The sequence below is a fragment of the Sinocyclocheilus rhinocerous genome, unplaced genomic scaffold (genome assembly GCF_001515625.1).
Source record: "Sinocyclocheilus rhinocerous isolate Xijiao unplaced genomic scaffold, SAMN03320098_v1.1 scaffold650, whole genome shotgun sequence".
Lineage (NCBI taxonomy): Eukaryota > Metazoa > Chordata > Actinopteri > Cypriniformes > Cyprinidae > Sinocyclocheilus > Sinocyclocheilus rhinocerous.
This window is the reverse complement of record NW_015638019.1, coordinates 777,724-794,847: the sequence shown is the minus strand read 5'-3', so window position 1 is coordinate 794,847 and position 17,124 is coordinate 777,724. Positions and strand designations below refer to the sequence as shown.

Genomic DNA, 17,124 nt, shown 5'->3' with positions numbered 1-17,124 from the left:
TTTTACCATTACTTATCGCCCTGGTCCCAGAAACGTCAAGGCAGACGCCTTGTCACGTATTCACAGTCATGTGGAAGGCCCAGAAGAACCAGAAAGTATCATCCTACCAAAGATGATCATCAGTCCCATTGAATGGGATTCCCCCTCAGTGGCCTCAATCCAAAGACTCTGATTACTCCACTCAGCATATCCTTTGAACTGTGCTACGAACTATTCATGCACCATCACCCCATCTGGACCCTACACCCGGACTCTCTGTGACCAAATAAAACTGTTTATATATATTAACCTGTTGTGTCAGACCTCTTCCGTTACACGAATGGCTCAGAAGGAAATAGTATTTCATGCAGATCAATTGATTTGCTTGTAATACAGCAAATTTGTGTGTAGCGTAAATGAGGTCTGTAGTCTTTGGAATAATTTTGCATACTTTGCATGACCAGTTTTTTCATTTAATGGCTTCAGATCTGCTCTGTGAGCATACTTAATCTTAAAATGACGTTTGGAGCTTGGATTATCCTCAGATAAACTGGTTTTGCTATTGTCTGACAGTGGCTCACAGCATATAAGCTTTTTAAAGAAGCGTTAATGATAGAAAGGCAGCAAGAGAAACGAAGCTCTGTGTTTCTGTTCAAACAGCAGCCACAACAAACAGACAACTGAGGCCGTCTCAAAGGAGTCCAACATGCTTAGAAAAACACATGCATGCACCGTCTGCTTGTGACTGACAGATGAGATGTTTAATATTTCTATCAGAAGTTGATTTCCTTTGTGACTACCACCCGCACGACTGATGTTCAGAAGTGACAGCTTTTTTATTATCTTCTTTATCCTCTGTCCCACTCCTTCTCTTTGGTTTTTCTTCTCTGAACTATACTTTCCCTGCATTTTACCTGTTACATCACCACGTTTATGGATATGTGGCTGGTCTGTCTTGTTTTTGATGCCGTGTTTCTGATATCCCTTCACATCTGCGGCCGTGGTGTTCGGCTCGATGGGATTTGGCATGCCAGGAACCCGTGTGTTTGTTCTGATCTTGCTGCAGCCGGGCCGTCAGGCTATGTGCTGGGCTTTAAATAATAAATTAGCATTTCCTGTGTGAGCTGTGCATGTCATTAAACACCCCAGGGTATCTTTTAGATCTAGAGATGGGCAGAGGGCAGTGAAGCGCCACTTCTCTGCCTAGAAAATGGCAGCGTGGGCGTGTGCCACGTGAGAGTCATGCATTTATAGATGCCCTGTGTTGGCGCCGAGTGGATTTGATTCCATCAGATGCAAAATAGGTCATAGTTTTTTTTTTCTCTTGGTGGAAAAATTCACTGAGAATTACTGTAATATGTTTACAGTGTGTGGTCCTGGTGTCGTTACAAATCAGTTCTAGCATAGTGGGAATATATATGGAAATTGCATGTGGAAACTGTTTAAAATTTGTTTTGTTTTGCCTTTGATTTGAAATATTGCACTCTGCGTGTGTGTGTGTGTGTGTGTGTGACACAAATTTGTATAATGACATGGGTATGACATAGGTATTACAACGAGAAGGTGATTTATAAGGACATTTTGAGTGTCCCCATATTTCAAAAGGTTTATAAATCATTCCGAATGAGTTTTTTTGAAAATCTAATAATGCAGAAAGTTTCCTGTAAGGGGTAGGTTTAGGTGTAGGGCAATAGAAAATACGGTTTGTACAGTATAAAAACCATTACGCCTATGGAATGTCCCCACAATTCACAAAAACATACTTTTGTGTGAGTGTGTGTGTGTCTGTCTAACCTAGCAACACTTTGGGGATAAAATTAATATGAAAAATGTCTCTAGAATGTGGCTGATGTATGATTTATTCTTTTCAAATGAAAAGCTATATATTAGTGCTGTCAAACGATTAATCACGATTAATCGCATCCAAAATAAAAGATTTTGTTTACGTAATATATGTATGTGTGCTGTGTATATTTATTATGTATATATAAATACACACACATGCACATATATATTTAAGAGAAATATGTTGTTTATATACTAAATATATTTATAATATAAATTGTATGAATATAAATATATACATGTAAATATTTTCAAAATATATACTGTATATGTGTTTTTATATATACATAATAAATATACACAGTACAAACACATATATTACGTAAACGAAAACTTTTATTTTGGATGCGATTAATCGCGATTAATCGTTTGGCAGCACTACTTTATATACACACACACATATATATATATATATATATATATATATATATTGATTAAAACGCAAATGTACAGCATCTCTGAAACTGATATTTTTGAACTGATTCAAGAAAATGAATCAAGTGATCATAAAACTAGTCTATTAACACATTTTGGGCAAAGGGCCAAATTCACGATGTTGCTTAATGCCAGAAAATCTAATGTATATTACCCAGTAGTTATCATAAATATCTTATTTTAAGTGTTGTACATTGACCTCAATTAGATGTGCATGTGTGTGTCACAACTCCCAAAATACAACAGTCCTGCATAAAGCTTCACGTGTACTCTAATGAGGTACCCACTCATTTCATTCTGTTGCATCATGAGGGCAGGACAATGTTCAGCACAGATAGATTTAAACTGGTCCAGATTCCTGTGCCTTTTTTCCACTTCTGTCCAATTAATGGATCCGGTGACTTGCCCTGCATGCACTGTTGTCCCAGTGCTCATTTACACTGGCCGTTTAAATCAGTCAATCAATACGATTGTTTGAGCTGGCACAAAGCGAGTAATAAAAAAGCGAGTAATAAAATGCACTGCTGCTCAGCTACTTTTCATGGGTTTCTTTTTTTTCCCTCCCTCTCTCTCTCTCCAGAGGTGCTAGATATTGCAAACAGTTATTAATCTGTGTGCTTTTGGATAATGACAACCTTGTTAATTCGCAAAAGGTTTGTGTAGTCTTTATGATGAACCAGATATTTGTATTCTGACCTGTCATCTCTAATGTGCGTCGCCGTCGAGACCTTGGCTCGGTTTTTGTTCCTTTTTATGAATTCTGTCACATTCATAATGTATGGTTGCATTTGGTGCCCATGCACAGATTCTGCAGACGCAGGGGACAAATCGTGTCCCGTGAGACTGACCATGGTGCGAATAAAACATATCTGTCTTTATCTGTTCTGCCCCTCCTTTCTCAGTAGGCGTGTACGTGCCCAAAGCACAAATTTGAATGCGAGTTAAACAAGCGTTCATGCTGATTAGTTTAGCAGGCGGAGGCATTTAGATGGAGCTGAATAACCCAAGGTCCCAGAGGATCAGGAGGGCCGGTGGTGATGAAAACATAGAGCTTTTGCCATCCGTTGTGTAACGTTCGCTTTCTCGAATGTATTTTGAGAGTGTGCATGTGTGTTTGATGTTAGATTGTAGGTTGTGTCTCTGTGGAGTTTCATGGCAGGGCAGAAGGTGTGCAACCCCCCCTCCTCTCCATATACACACATCAATCTCTTTGTAAAAAACCGCTATAATAAAATGTCTCTAACTGAGCAAACCCTTAGCAACCTCAAGCCGAGCGGAGATGGTGATTGGCTGAGATGAGTCAGGTGATCAGCTTGCAGTCGTTCCATATTTTCCCTCTCTCTCTCCCGCCTCTATCCGTGTGTATCTTTCTCGTTTTCTCTTCTCCCTCGCTTACGCCTTCCCTCCCTCTCTCTCTCTCTCTCTTCTAGTCTGTAGAAGGCACTCATAGTCTCTCCTGATGCACAGACAATTTATCATCCCTATCTGCTTACCAAAGTAGGACTTCTCCAGTCATCACTTTTGATCTGACAGAGTGGACTTTATTTTACTGGTGTGGGGCTTTTTTATTGCTCTAGGAGCAGGGACGGGGAGATCAGAGAGGGGGAGAGGACAAACTCTCACCTAAACAGAAAAGCAAAGCTGTGTAGAGGAAGCAGACAGTGTAGCCAGGCTGCCATCATGGATGCGAGGTGGCATTGTTCCTCATCCCAGGTAGTCGCTCTTTCTCACGGTCCTTCTCCATCCAGCCATCATCGCATGCAGAGTCTTTGATGTTGTCATATCCATGCAGCGAAAGAGGCATGCACCATTTGTCTGCAGCTCTCTGCACGTAGAGCAAGCGAGAGAGAGAGAGAGAGGAAGCAATTGGGGTAGCAGGGAGAGAGTTAAGGGAAAAGAAAGAAAAGTTGCAGTGCTTTTGTGAGCGTGCATGAGGTCGGTGTCGTTAGTCGCAGATGTCCACATCTGTTGCAGCGAGTCATGGCATGCACGATTCTCATCCTTAACGAGACGCTTCCTTCGGTCGTCTCGACCGCCCACTTACGCTGTCATTTATGCCGTCCTTTTTTGATCTGCATCTCATTTTATTCTGCCCCTCATTAAAAGTGTGTGAAGATCAAGTGCTGACCTCCAGTAAAGTTTAACTCAGTATGCTGTGAACAAGTGTGTATTGTGTTGCGTGAAGTCTGCCGGTTGCCCACTCTCTCTCTTTGTATAAAATCTAGAGCTTCAGTCTGTCACAGCGTGTTCTGTCTGTGGGCAGCGTGTATGATCAGATTTATTTATGCCCACTTGGATGACCTCTGGGAGTTACTTGTAATGGCTACTTGTGACTCACGTCTTCTCAGAGTGAGTCAAGAGTTGTTTGAATACTTTTACGGTCAGTCTTGATGCATTTGCCTTTGTTAATATTTAGTCCTCAGTGTTATTTAACTTTAAAAATAGAATTTGTACTTTTTTTTTTAAAGCCTTTCATTTAGTAAAGTCAATTTGAATTGCCATTTGCAAGCTATTTTAAGCATTTTCTTTTCATATTTCTAAGTGAAACATGAAACTAAATGGAAAAAAATAGGACTGAACTATTGGATATTGGATTGGATTTGATTGGACAACAAAAAGTTAATGATACCAACCAGAATATAAACCAGACTGAAAACAACTATGTAGGTAATGGTTAAAATTATCCAACAATTAATATTTATGAAGACAAAAACTGTTTTCTTTGGAATAAAATGCACCGAAGTATCATTCACAATACCAGCATTAATGAAACATGAATTAACTGGGTTAATTTTGATTTGATGATGCCTTCACTAGAGAATATTAATGAACTGTTAAAAATAACCAAGGCATTGTAAAGATTTTGAATGTGCTAAAATAATCTACCCAAATGAGAATGATTCTTGATTTGATTTGTGAAGACTTGCACAGGAAGCCATCTTAATTTCCATCTTCTATGAAAGGTACAGATTCTTTATTACTCATCTCAGTATGGCATTAGGAGATGAAAAACTGAGAGATTCAACCTGTGCTCTCACATTGCATGTTTTTTTTTAGCGCTTTTAAATCTTTCACAAGTTGAAATTCATGTACAGGATGTCAGTGAGCGCATATAGAGGCCCTGTGGGCCAGCTCTGTATATTCCCGTACATGCTAGCGTTATACTAGCAGGCGTATTGCCATTGTGTTTCCTGCGATTATTTCTTTTCTTTTTTCAACTGTTCTTGTTAGAGAATACTGCAGTGCATCAGTGGCCATTTTTTATTCATTGTATGAGCTCTCGGTATTTTAAACACACAGCTCTCAGCGAACTAAGGCTGCATTTAGCACCAGGACCTCTCTATGAATATTCACACTTCATTAGCAGTGCTGCTAAGTTAGCTGGCAGGCTTTGGTGTTCTTGTGCTTTCTCTCACTCGTTCTTTCTCTCATATTGGCTGGAGGAAAGGAATATGGAGAAAAAGAAAAATCAGATAGCGAGAAATCAATGGTTTGCGTTGCAGGTCCCAGCTGAGCCACCGAGGCGATTCGGTTTTTATTTCCTATCATTTTGAACAGGCTGAATCTTCATGTCACCATGGCAACAACAACAGACGGTGCACTGTTCTGAGATATTCGTATTCATGGTGGAATACTAGCATCTTCATGACTGAAAGAGATAGAGATGGAGAGATAGAGGTGAATTTGAGTGTCTGAGCCTGGCCATCTCAGACCGCCTATAAAATTGATATTGTTTTTTGAGTGCAAATGATTACAGAACAAGGGCTTGAGAAATGTGATATATTTTAGATGGAAATTGAGGGAACCATTAGAGTTTTGAGGGTCAGTACTTACATGCAGACTACAAAATTAAGAGCGAGAGCCGAATATGACTGTTACTGGAACAATATATCATACCCTTACCTAAGGTAATAACATAAAATCTGCTTACACAAGGTAAAACGGTTTAGGGTTGGAGGGGTCAGTGGTTTAGATCCACCCACTTCCTGCTCCTGTCTTATCCAGGGCATGTACAGTTGGTTCAGTCAGGTCCTACTTTTAGTCTGTGTCTCTGTAGATGAGTCTGGCAGCTGTGAGGTAATTGGAATGGGCTGAATGGAGGTGGAGCTTGAAAACTGTGTGTTTTGTGAGAGCGTGTGTGTTGAGGTAACTCCTTTCTCATTAGGGCACAGCTGGTTCCCCTTCTGCATTCACAGGTGAACCGAGCGCCGTCGTCTCTCTCTCCCTCTGCTCTCCCGCCCATTTTGGCTCTGTGTCACATCCCTTATTGTGCCTGTTGGCAGTGCAGTAATTAAGAGCAAGCAAAACAGGGAGTCTAATACTGTGCATGTGGTGTCTGTGTGTGTGCGCGTAAATGATATTCTGATAGCACACCCACTGTCTCTAACATGCTCCACCGTAGTTATTCAGCAGGAGGAAAATGGAGTCATAATGTAGGCCGCTTCTGTCCCCTTCATCCGCCTCAGCACAGCTGTTGAGTGGGCAGTGGATGGAGGAGAACCGCGATCTCAGGCAGATGGATGCTAAAGGCTCGGTCTTAGTCATACGTGACTTTTCTGCAGAAAACAGCCTCACGCTCAAGTGCTTGTGTAACGCCACATCTGAGGACTTAGATTCGAGTTTTGACACTTTGCTGAGGGGCAGTGTTTCCAAGAGGACAGAGAGTGAAGCCTGTTCAAGTAAATGTTCAAGTAAAGCCGCCAGTTACAATGGAATGTAGTCATTTAGCAGGTTCCTGTCTGCTCTATACAATTAGGGCTGGAAGATATACCAGTTTATTCATTTTGATCATATTAGATATGAATACATTAAAATGCTGTAAATCTATTTGGCTATATCATTCCATATATTCTATTTTATATATATCATTATTGCAACCAAAGTGTTAAGTGTGACCAAATAGATTAGAAACATTTCAATGCAAGATCTACAAATTCAAAGCATAAAAATCTAGTTAAAATAGTCAAGGCATGTTTTTTAATATATTAAAAATTCCACTCGAGTATGTCCTTGAACATTTTTGAGTGAGGACAAAAATATGTGAATCAATTAAAAGAAAAGGATAGTTAGAACTGAAACAAAGGAATGCAAGGAAGGATCTCAAAATTAGTTTAATGACATATTAGTTAGGAAACAATTGGAATTTTATTTATTATTGCTAACAGAATCATTGGAATACACTACTTTTTAAAAGTCTGGGGTCAGTATAATTTTTTTAAAGAAACGTATTCAGCAAAGATGCATTAAATTGATCAAAAGTGACAGTAAAGACATTCATTGCATTACTAAAGATTTCTATTTCAAAAAATGCTCTTGAACTTTTTTTTTAAAGCAGCAACTGTTTTCCACATTGATAATAAGAAATGTTATTTGAGCATAGTATGATTTCTGAAGGATCATGTGACACTGTAGACTAAAGGAATAAATTACCTTTTAAAATATGTTAAAATAGAAAAGTCATTTTAAATTGTAATAATAATTCACAGTATTACTGTTTTCCTGATTTTTGATCAAATTAATGAAGCCTGGGTGAGGTTGCTGAAATTAAATATATTATAACATCTGAGTCAGAGCAGCGATCATGGAACAGAGAGCACAGGCAGACAGCGCTAGAAATTGCTAATGCTTATCAGTAAATCAGTAGAAAATGAATAGAAATGACGATTCTGTCTGAGCTAGGTGATTCTGTCACACGCACTAGTGTAAATGTAGCTAACAGATGTGTAAACTGAAGACTATTTGAGCTTTATTAAAACTATTTGCACTGATTTTTTGTTTGTTACATTTTGTTCCTTTGTGCAGTGGCTTTGAGTCTGTATAAACATCAACAAGCTGAAAAATAAAACCAAAGTTTTTTTTTTAGATAATGTAATCTTGTTCAAATAGATTTCATAAAATTGGTATCGAAAAAAGTATCGTTCAGGAACCGGTATCGAAGTCAAGGTATCGGTATCGATATCGAAAATTTTTGAACGATACCCAGCCCTAGTGAGCATAAGGGATTCCTTTCAAAAATATTTAAAAATCTTTCCAACCCCAAGACTTTGAACAGTAGTATATATTGTGAAAATTCAATATATGTTGCCAAGCTCTACTTGCAACTTGAAATGGTTGTTCCGGCACAATGGTGATACCTCATGGATCTCTACTTGTGTTTTCAGTTTCCTGCTGACATCTTTAACCGTTACCCCACACCTTTATCTCACTCCTTCATCCCTGTTCTAGAACTCCCTTTTTTCTCTCTGTGGTCATGTCAAGAAAAGGAACATTGAGTCTAAGTTGTCTCTCGCTCAAGCCTATGCATTATTAAGACTGTGTACATTTCCCCCATCCGTTTTATATCAAAAGCATAACCACATTTCGGTTGACTACTAATCGCAATGTCTATGATAGCTGTGGTCTTTTATTTTATGCCTTCCATGTCAGCTCGCAGAGCAAGAGATGGAGTGGTATGGATGACTTCACCCATCGGCCCGTGGCTCCCAGGACCTCGTGTTATTATTCTGTCTCTCTCTCGAGTCAGGCAGACACATGCCGCTGCCGGCCTTTAGCGAGGGCTTTGTTGTGCACTCCTGCTGCAACACATTACCTCCATGTCTCCCAGCCTTCCAGCAGCAGCAGCACACAAACCAGCACTGTAATGTCAGGGATATAAATTATTCACCCGCACTGACCTACTTGCAGGGTGTTTGAGAGCTGGGAGTTGAACAGATATTGCTGCAAGAAAAATGGCAACCATGTGGTTATAGCAACCACTTTGAAAAAAGCGTGCAGGGTGCCCTCCCACTCCCACTTTGCTCTCCCTTTTTTCTCCATCTCTTTCTCTTCCCGTGTTGTTTTGTGTGGTCCGCGTGGCTGGGATGATGGTGAAAGGTCCTGATTGGCGTGGGCATTGCCCCGCAGCCTGTGGGCAGACTGTGTGAGCTCAGAGAGACAAATCGATGTCTTTCCTCCCTGCACGCACACACACTCAGCCAGTCCTGCATTTCTATTGGGACAAACACACATGCATGTACACGTTTGGCCAGCTGGCAAATGCATACACACTCTGGCTAATTGCAGAGAGAGAGAGAAGTGTGAAGACTGGCACTAAATGGATGCCACCAAAGCGACGTCGTCAGATAGAATTTTCTGCCGTAGCACTGAGAGGAACGTCGCGCTCGCTGCCTTTTTGCATAGTTGATGGAGAACTCCTGCACGGAGAGACGTTCTGAGCTATTAAACCACAGTCGGATACCATCTTTGGAATTCAAACCGTGAAATCTCAACATGGCTTTCTTTCCCTTCGGAACCATCACTGGAGCAGAGGCAAGATTTCCTTCAGTATCTCAGCGCCGTGTGTTGTCATTGATAGGGCTTGTCTTTAGATTTGCTTCCTATGGTTTTATTTCAGATTAAAAGGCACATTTGATGAGATTGTTTTCCAGTGGGACAGAGGGATGTGAGGGGGCTTTGATGCTCCTCACACCACATGTTCCTGCGTGACTGTCTTTATAAAGCAACTGCCGGCTAAATTTTATTCGTCAAAGGATTTGTGAAATCTTTGTGTATGTGCGTGTATGTGTTTGTGCTGCTCTGATCGATTTTTCCAACCGCCTTGATGTGGAAGTCTCTCCAGACTGTACTATAAGGCGATTTGGTGTGTTATAATCCACAGACACGGTCGTTTTTGTGGAAATGTTGTGACCTTTGACGGTTAGGACACCTTTGATCACGCCTGTGAGTCAAAGCTCAGAGGACCTGTGAGAGATGTCAGAGTGGCAGTGGAAAGGACATTTCCTTTTTCGCTCCTCTCTCTCTTTCGCAGCATGAGGCCTTAGATGACACAGCAGCCATATAAAACTGTAATGATGCCACTAGGTGTTTTTGACTAACCCTTCATCTCTTCTGTGTCTCTGGTACAGGATGATCTTCTGGTAGCGTCGGCAGAATGTCCCAGCGACGATGAGGATATTGACCCTTGCGACCCAAGTTCAGGTGGGTTAGGTTAGTCATCTTTCTTTTATATTATTACTGTCCACTTGTTCTTTTCCTCCAAAGGTGTTTGCCATTTTTCCATCATTCTGTCTGAAACCACTCCATGAAAGATTATTTGACTACAGTACAAGTTAAAAGAACGCAAATCCATTTTCTGTGTAGTGTCTGTTCACAATAATTTTGGGGTGAAACAATCCTTAGGTTTGACATTTTACCAAATGCACTTATAAAACTAGTGTTAAAATACCAAATGGCGTAATTTCTCACAAATTCAGCCAAGCGGGCACATTTTTCAGCAGAAAAATAAAAACAATCTAGAAATAATGTGTCCATTGTGTCAAGCGCAACAAGATTTCAGTGAGAAGTCATTTTCCTGAATGTGAAAATTCAATGCAACAAAACAGCTAATCATAACAGCGAGGGCGAACTTGAGAGCGTAAAACCTAGAACACTTCTTGTATTTTCAGCACTTCCATGAGGCGGCATCCAATTTGTAGTGTTCCTTGTTGATCTTGAGGGATTTGTCATAAACGATGTTTCTCAGCTTCTAAAAACAACCTCTCCTAGGCTCATCCATGTTTGATGTTTAATAATCCAACGTTACGGTGCAGAAATAGAAACCGAGCGACTTACAAAATGTAGCACCGTTCACCGCTTGTCGCAGCTAGTTCGAACAGGAGCTCAGATGAACTCGAAAGAGCTTTTATCGTTTTGTTGCCGGTTAGGACGCGCTGTTACCTGAGCTGCGCTGTTGCTTACGTGCTCATTTATCAAAGTATTCACAGTGTGCGCTGGAATATATGTTTGTATAATCTGCCTTTGCTTCTTTAAACAGACATTAATACCTCATTAAACCACATTAAATCCTTTACCCCGGTTATGTGCTGTAAATATAGTATTTTAATTTTCTTTTTGGCACAGAGGGAGCTCATTGCTTAGATGAGTTTTTAAATAGGTCATTATATTAAACAAACTTAAACTTGTGCCTGTCATCAAATTTCTTTGTGCTTCTATATAATTTCAGCTCACATTTCGTTTTTTGCCAGTTTTATGCAGAGTTACATATGCCAAAGTCTATATCTTTGATTATTTTACCCATAATCCCTATTTTGATTGTGTGCGGGTTAAAGAGACCTGGCGAATTTTGTTGAGGTATAAATTCAGAAAAGGCCAGCGTGCATGCTAGCGTAGTACATACTGCGTTTCCCATTTCTCCACGCAGCGGGTGCATCCTGGTTACTCAGTCGACTGCGTAAACCATTTTCGACATGAAAAATGAAACACAAAGGTTAACCCAATCTGGATTCCTTCAGTTGGCTTAGTTACAGACTCTAGTGGCCCATGCAGCAGTCATATTATACATAGGGCAATGAAAGCATGTCCAAGACATAATGGAAAAACACGCTGACAAGTCATGCAATGATCTTGTTAATAAACACAGAAAAAAGGAAACAGAAAATGGTGGCCAAAGCTCAGAAGGTCTCAGATAAATGATGTTACGGATCCCCAAAGTGTCCTCATTCCACGCAACATTTCTAAAAACAGATGTTTGAGCAGAGGTCGCCATCCATAATTCCCTGCTGTACTTTGTCATCATCTCATTTCCTGCACCTGCGGGTTGCAGTGGATCGGGCCTAAGCTGTACACGGCTTTGTCACAGGTGTTGTTTTGTTGAGCATTTGCGCTCAGCCTGCAGCCGTGCTGTCTCGCAGTTACTGTCCCCTCTCCAAGAGACATAAATCAGAAGAAACTATACCACACTGTTCCACCCACCACGCTACTCTCTGCCAGGAATAAATAGCCAGGAAGCGAGGTTCACTCAATGGTCACGGCTCATGGAAAATGTGCAACATATCCGTTCTGATCGCTCTATCTGTGTCCGCCAGATGTGTTTTGCGACCGTTTGATAAGCAAAGTGAGTTAGCACAAGCTTACAGTACAAGTTTGTCCGTTCTGCGGCAGTACATACTATACATATATTGCAAGGCTGAGTGTCTTTTTTGTGGTTTATATCCTGTTTACTCAAGTGACTGTACTGTGCCGTGAAGCAGTTTCTCAGTGGGATATCTAATCTCGTCAGGAGAGAAATCAATTTGGCAAAGAAATATTGATTTTGGGGTTTCTTTCAAGTTTCTTCTCCTCTTAGTATTTCTCGTCAGCTCAGAACTGAATATTATCATTACTGGTGTGAAAGAAGCTGCAGTATTGACATTACAGTAATGAATACTTGTAAATTAACTTTCATAATCAATAAGAACAATTACTTAAATGGTTTAAGGTTTTTAAGAAAGGGATAATAAGCAGTCAGCTGGTCATTATTGCAAATTAAGCCTTGACAAGGTGATGGATGACCCCAACATGGAGTTAATTAAATGGCTTCTGACTAAATAAATACAGTAAAAACATGGACATGAAATATTGATGTTCAAATTATAATTTTTACCTCCATATTATCTTAAAGCTAAGGAAAATTTAAAAAAGCATCACAGTGTAGAAACAAATGGCTTAACAAAAAGATGAACGCAATAACAATATTATAATACTAATATCGCAATGTAACAGAATAGGGCTACATGATTAATCAAAATGAATTGCGATTAGGTAAAAGCTGCGATAGTCATGCGCATCTTGTCAGTGAAGCATGGTTCTGTGATCAGTAGTAAATCTCCATCTGAAGCCCAGAGGGCGCTCTCGCGCAAATACGCCCCACAGAAGAAATCCCTGTAGCGGTAGCTAAATAAACAGAAGATTTAACTGCTTTCATTGATTCAACGTGACTAATAAATACACGACTACGACAATATATGGTTTATCTGAGTTCGTCTTATTATACTTTTCATTGTAATAAAGTATATATTAATGCAATGCTACTCGACATAGACTTTATCACTGCTTAGAATACTATGAAATATGTTGCGTGCCTTATTCTGTGTAAGAAGCCACATCATCTCACAGAAGGATTTATTTCAAACACTCGACTGAGGTTATGAAGTAAGTTTGGAGCAAAAACATGTTATTAAATGTAGTATTTTCACGTGCTTTCAGGTGGAGCACCATTTACTACACAGAGCCGTAGTTCACCGACAAGCTACGCAAGCTGCTTTCATAATCATAGAACGATTTCTTCGATTTCATAATCGCGTGATTAACCCTCTGGGGTCCGAGGGTGTTTTGGGGCCTGGAAAAGTTTTGACATGCCCTGACATTTGTGCTTTTTTCAGTTGCTTACAAACATTTGAATGTCTAAAGTTTAATAACACTGTAATCAGCACAAACTGGGCTACAATAATATGTTGGCAGCATGTATGTATGCGATTGTGTTTTTGAGAAAACAACGTTTATGCGTGCTTAGTGAAAAACTAAAATTTTAAAGTCACTGAAATAAGGCCATAAAACACATACAGAACATTTGTTCACAAGACTTTTGAGAACTGGATCTTGAAGTCTAGAGTTTTTGCTTCCGAATGATTGTGAGTGTACACAAATAAAAGTAGACCCTTTACAGATTTAAATGCTGTATTACTCTTATATGTACGGTCAAGTATGAAGGAGCATTTTAGTTCTTTTCGCTGTCATCATTCAAATCTGCAAAAAGTTCCGCCGCCAGAACTGTCGACCCCAGGAGGTTAAATTGGTCTGCGATTATGAACACGGTTTTGCGTAGCTTGTCAGTGAACTACGGCTCTGTGTAGTAAATGCTGCTCCATCTGAAAGCACGTGATGGAGATTTACTACTAATCACAGAACCGGCTTTACTGACGAGATGTGCATGACAATCACATTAGATTAATCGTGCAGCCCTATAACAGAAGTAGCAATGGATCATTTCTTAAGTATTGTGATGTACATTACAGCAAAGGTTCCCAACCCTGGTCCTATCCCCAACTTGGCACATGTTGTATGTTTCCCTAATCAAGCTTACCTAAATCTCCTCATCACCTTGTTAGTAAAGACTCCAAGACCTGAAATGGATGTGTCAAAGAGAGACGTTCAAAATGTGCACTGTTGGGTTGCTCCAGAACCAGTGTTAGGAACCAACAGGTGTCTTCAACCCTGGTCCTGATGAGCTACCATCCTGCAGATTTCAGCTCCAACCCCAATCAAACACACCTGAACCTGAACTAATCAAGGTGTTCAGGGTTACTCAATTACAAGAAGGTGTGTTGGAGCAGTGTTGGAACTGAAGTCTGCGGGACCATAGCTCCCGCGGTTTCGGTTACCCAATTGACCGGGCTAATATTTAGCATTGCCACGAATGATGGAGGATATTAGGAAATAGCTGAACACTGAATGCCGCAAGTAACCAATCAAAATCAAGTGTTCTAGAGAGCTCTGTAATAATAGAGTTAAATGAGTATCCCTGTGGCTGTAATGAACGGTCTTCTCTCTCTTTTCCCTTCCTGTATGTCCACAGCTCACCCTCCACTGCCCGAGGCCAAGGGTTACCCCAGCCCGGAGGTGATTCGGGAGTCTAGCAGCACCACGGGCATGGTCGTAGGCATTGTCGCAGCAGCCGCCCTCTGCATCCTAATCCTGCTCTACGCCATGTACAAATACCGAAATCGCGACGAGGGCTCGTACCACGTGGACGAGAGCCGTAACTACATTAGTAATTCCGCCACGCAGCCCAACGGAGCCGCCGTCAAAGAAAAGCCCATTGGCGTGCCCAAAAATAAAAAAGATAAAAAGAACAAGGACAAGGAGTACTACGTCTGATCTCACAGACTTTCTCCCCCCCCTTACAACCCACCCACAGATCCTGTGCTCCGAACTCACACGCAAAAGGGGAGGGAGATCCACCTGTGTATAGTAATTGAGAAAAAAATACATTGAAAAAGACAAAACGGTCTTAGTTTGACCTAAGACACAATATACTGTTACTAACAACAAGAAAACATACGTTATAACCAAGCACACCAGAACTTTACTAAGCTGAAAAGTGTGTACAAAACGAAACAGAACCGTGCAAGAAGACTCCACGTAGTCACTACAGTTGTGGATCACTGAGAGACAAGGCCGCTGGTTAGAATTAAGTGTATTTCATATTATGTTGCCTGTATATGTGTTGCCGGAACATTTTCCCTCTAAAGCCAGACAAACCATCTGCAACAATCCAAACAGACATTCACCGATGGGACGGACAAAAAAGGAACGAAGGACTTAAAAATGAGATGCTACTACCTATGATTGTTAAATCAGCCAAAGTATTTGACTCCTTTTTCTGATGGCAGTATTGTGCGTTTGGATGAGAAAGGACTGCTCCTTGTGGGATCCGAACTGATTTCCATTCGGTGGACAGAACCCTTGGTGTCAAAGAGAATTGTGGAGGCCTTAAATATCAATCCAAGTGTAAAGGTTGATGGATTTTCTTCTGTTTGTATGTTTGTCAAAACGATGACAGATGACGACAAGGAATACCAGGGCCATTCGGGATAGATTGAGGAAAATCTCCATGCACGTAAAGTATCTTATTACATGTTTATATACGGTGCAAAGACTATCTGTGTGCTCTCTGGACTGTGGCTGAAGTGGTGTTTTATAGCCTGTTATATAGATGATGCCAACTACAGTATACCTGCTCTTCAAACTTTTTTTTTTTTTTTTTTTTTAGAAAAAACCAAGGCGAAAATAAATGAAAAACAGAAAATTAAATGTTAATGTGTTGCTATAGCGATAGAACCGTTTCTGCCATTAGCTATACAGATTTTATTTCCCCCCTTTATGTGCATCTCCAACATCTGTTCTTTTTGACATACTCCTCCTTTTTTGTTTATTTTTTTTACCTTTTAATTTTTTTTTCTTTGTTTTTGCTGTTGTGTCAACATTAAAAGACGAGTATGAGTATAGGTTTTGGAAAGCAAACAGACATGTGGAAAATAAGATTTTGGACTGTTTAAGCAATATCCTCTTGCTTGTCTTAGTGACCAAACAAATTATGCATGGTATTTAGGACTCCGAGTCTACTGAGAGACAATATCATAATCTCAAAAAGTAACAAATGAATTCAGTCCCCCAAAACTGAGTATTGGATTATAGCTAAAAAGCACAAAGATAGCAAAAACAACCCTTCAAAAGTGTTTGCAAACATTCTTCTCTCTGCTATCTTGTACTGTGTGGAATGTACAAGAGGTATAAAATATATGACATTCTGAATAAAATGTTGCTTTTTGTTTTTGTGTGTTTTTTATTTGTGTACAATTTTTCTATAATACCTTCTTTTGTTTTTATTGTGACAATTCTTTGATGACCTCAAAGTGAAGATTTATTATGAAAAAATAGTTTTGAAAAATCAAATGAATAAATAAAATATTAAGACCTATGAAAGCTTTTGTTCCTTGTTCTTTATATATAAATCACATTAAAGGACTTCAGAGAGTTTTGTGGTGTTCAGTTTGTTTTTTCTTTTTGTTAAAAACAATTTTTTATGCCATGTTTTTATGCCATGTTATTTAGCCATGTTATATTAACTGAAAGGTACAAGAAAAGAAAATACTTTCAGGGCTCGACAATAAGTTCTGGCCGATGGCCCGGGGCGAGCGTCCCAAAGTGGATTTGTCACTTGCCCGATCGGGCCACTGCAGCATCGTCACGAAATTTTATAATTTGCATGTGTTTTTAAGCCTTGTTCATTTAAAAATTAAAGTGATTAAAAAGCATTTGTGTGCTAAAGACAGCTACAGTGCCTTGCGAATGTATTCATACCCCCTTCATTTTTTTCACATTTTGTTTTGTTGCTGCCTTATGTTAAACTGCTTTAAATTAGTTTTTTTTTCATAACAATCTACACTCCATACACCATAATTGTCGAGCAAAAAAACAGGTTTTTAACATCATTGCAAATTTATTAAAAATAAAAAACTAAAATGATTCCATTGCATAAGTATTCAT

The 17,124-nt window shown here is 39.8% G+C and overlaps 1 protein-coding gene across 8 annotated transcripts in view; it reads left to right on the top strand.

Moving 5' to 3' along the window:
- The window catches only part of nrxn1a (neurexin 1a), a 200,157-nt gene extending 184,168 nt beyond the window's left edge, over window positions 1-15,989 (top strand). For 7 of the 8 annotated variants that reach the window (XM_016564497.1, XM_016564498.1, XM_016564501.1 and 4 more), the window contains 2 exons: window positions 10,164-10,245; window positions 14,651-15,989. In XM_016564497.1, the coding sequence (XP_016419983.1) occupies window positions 10,164-10,245; window positions 14,651-14,952 (384 nt within the window). In that variant the 3' untranslated portion in view covers window positions 14,953-15,989. The remainder of the gene's footprint in view (window positions 1-10,163; window positions 10,246-14,650) is intronic. The other variant, XM_016564495.1, reaches the window with a different exon arrangement.
- The last annotated feature ends 1,135 nt before the right edge of the window (window positions 15,990-17,124 follow it).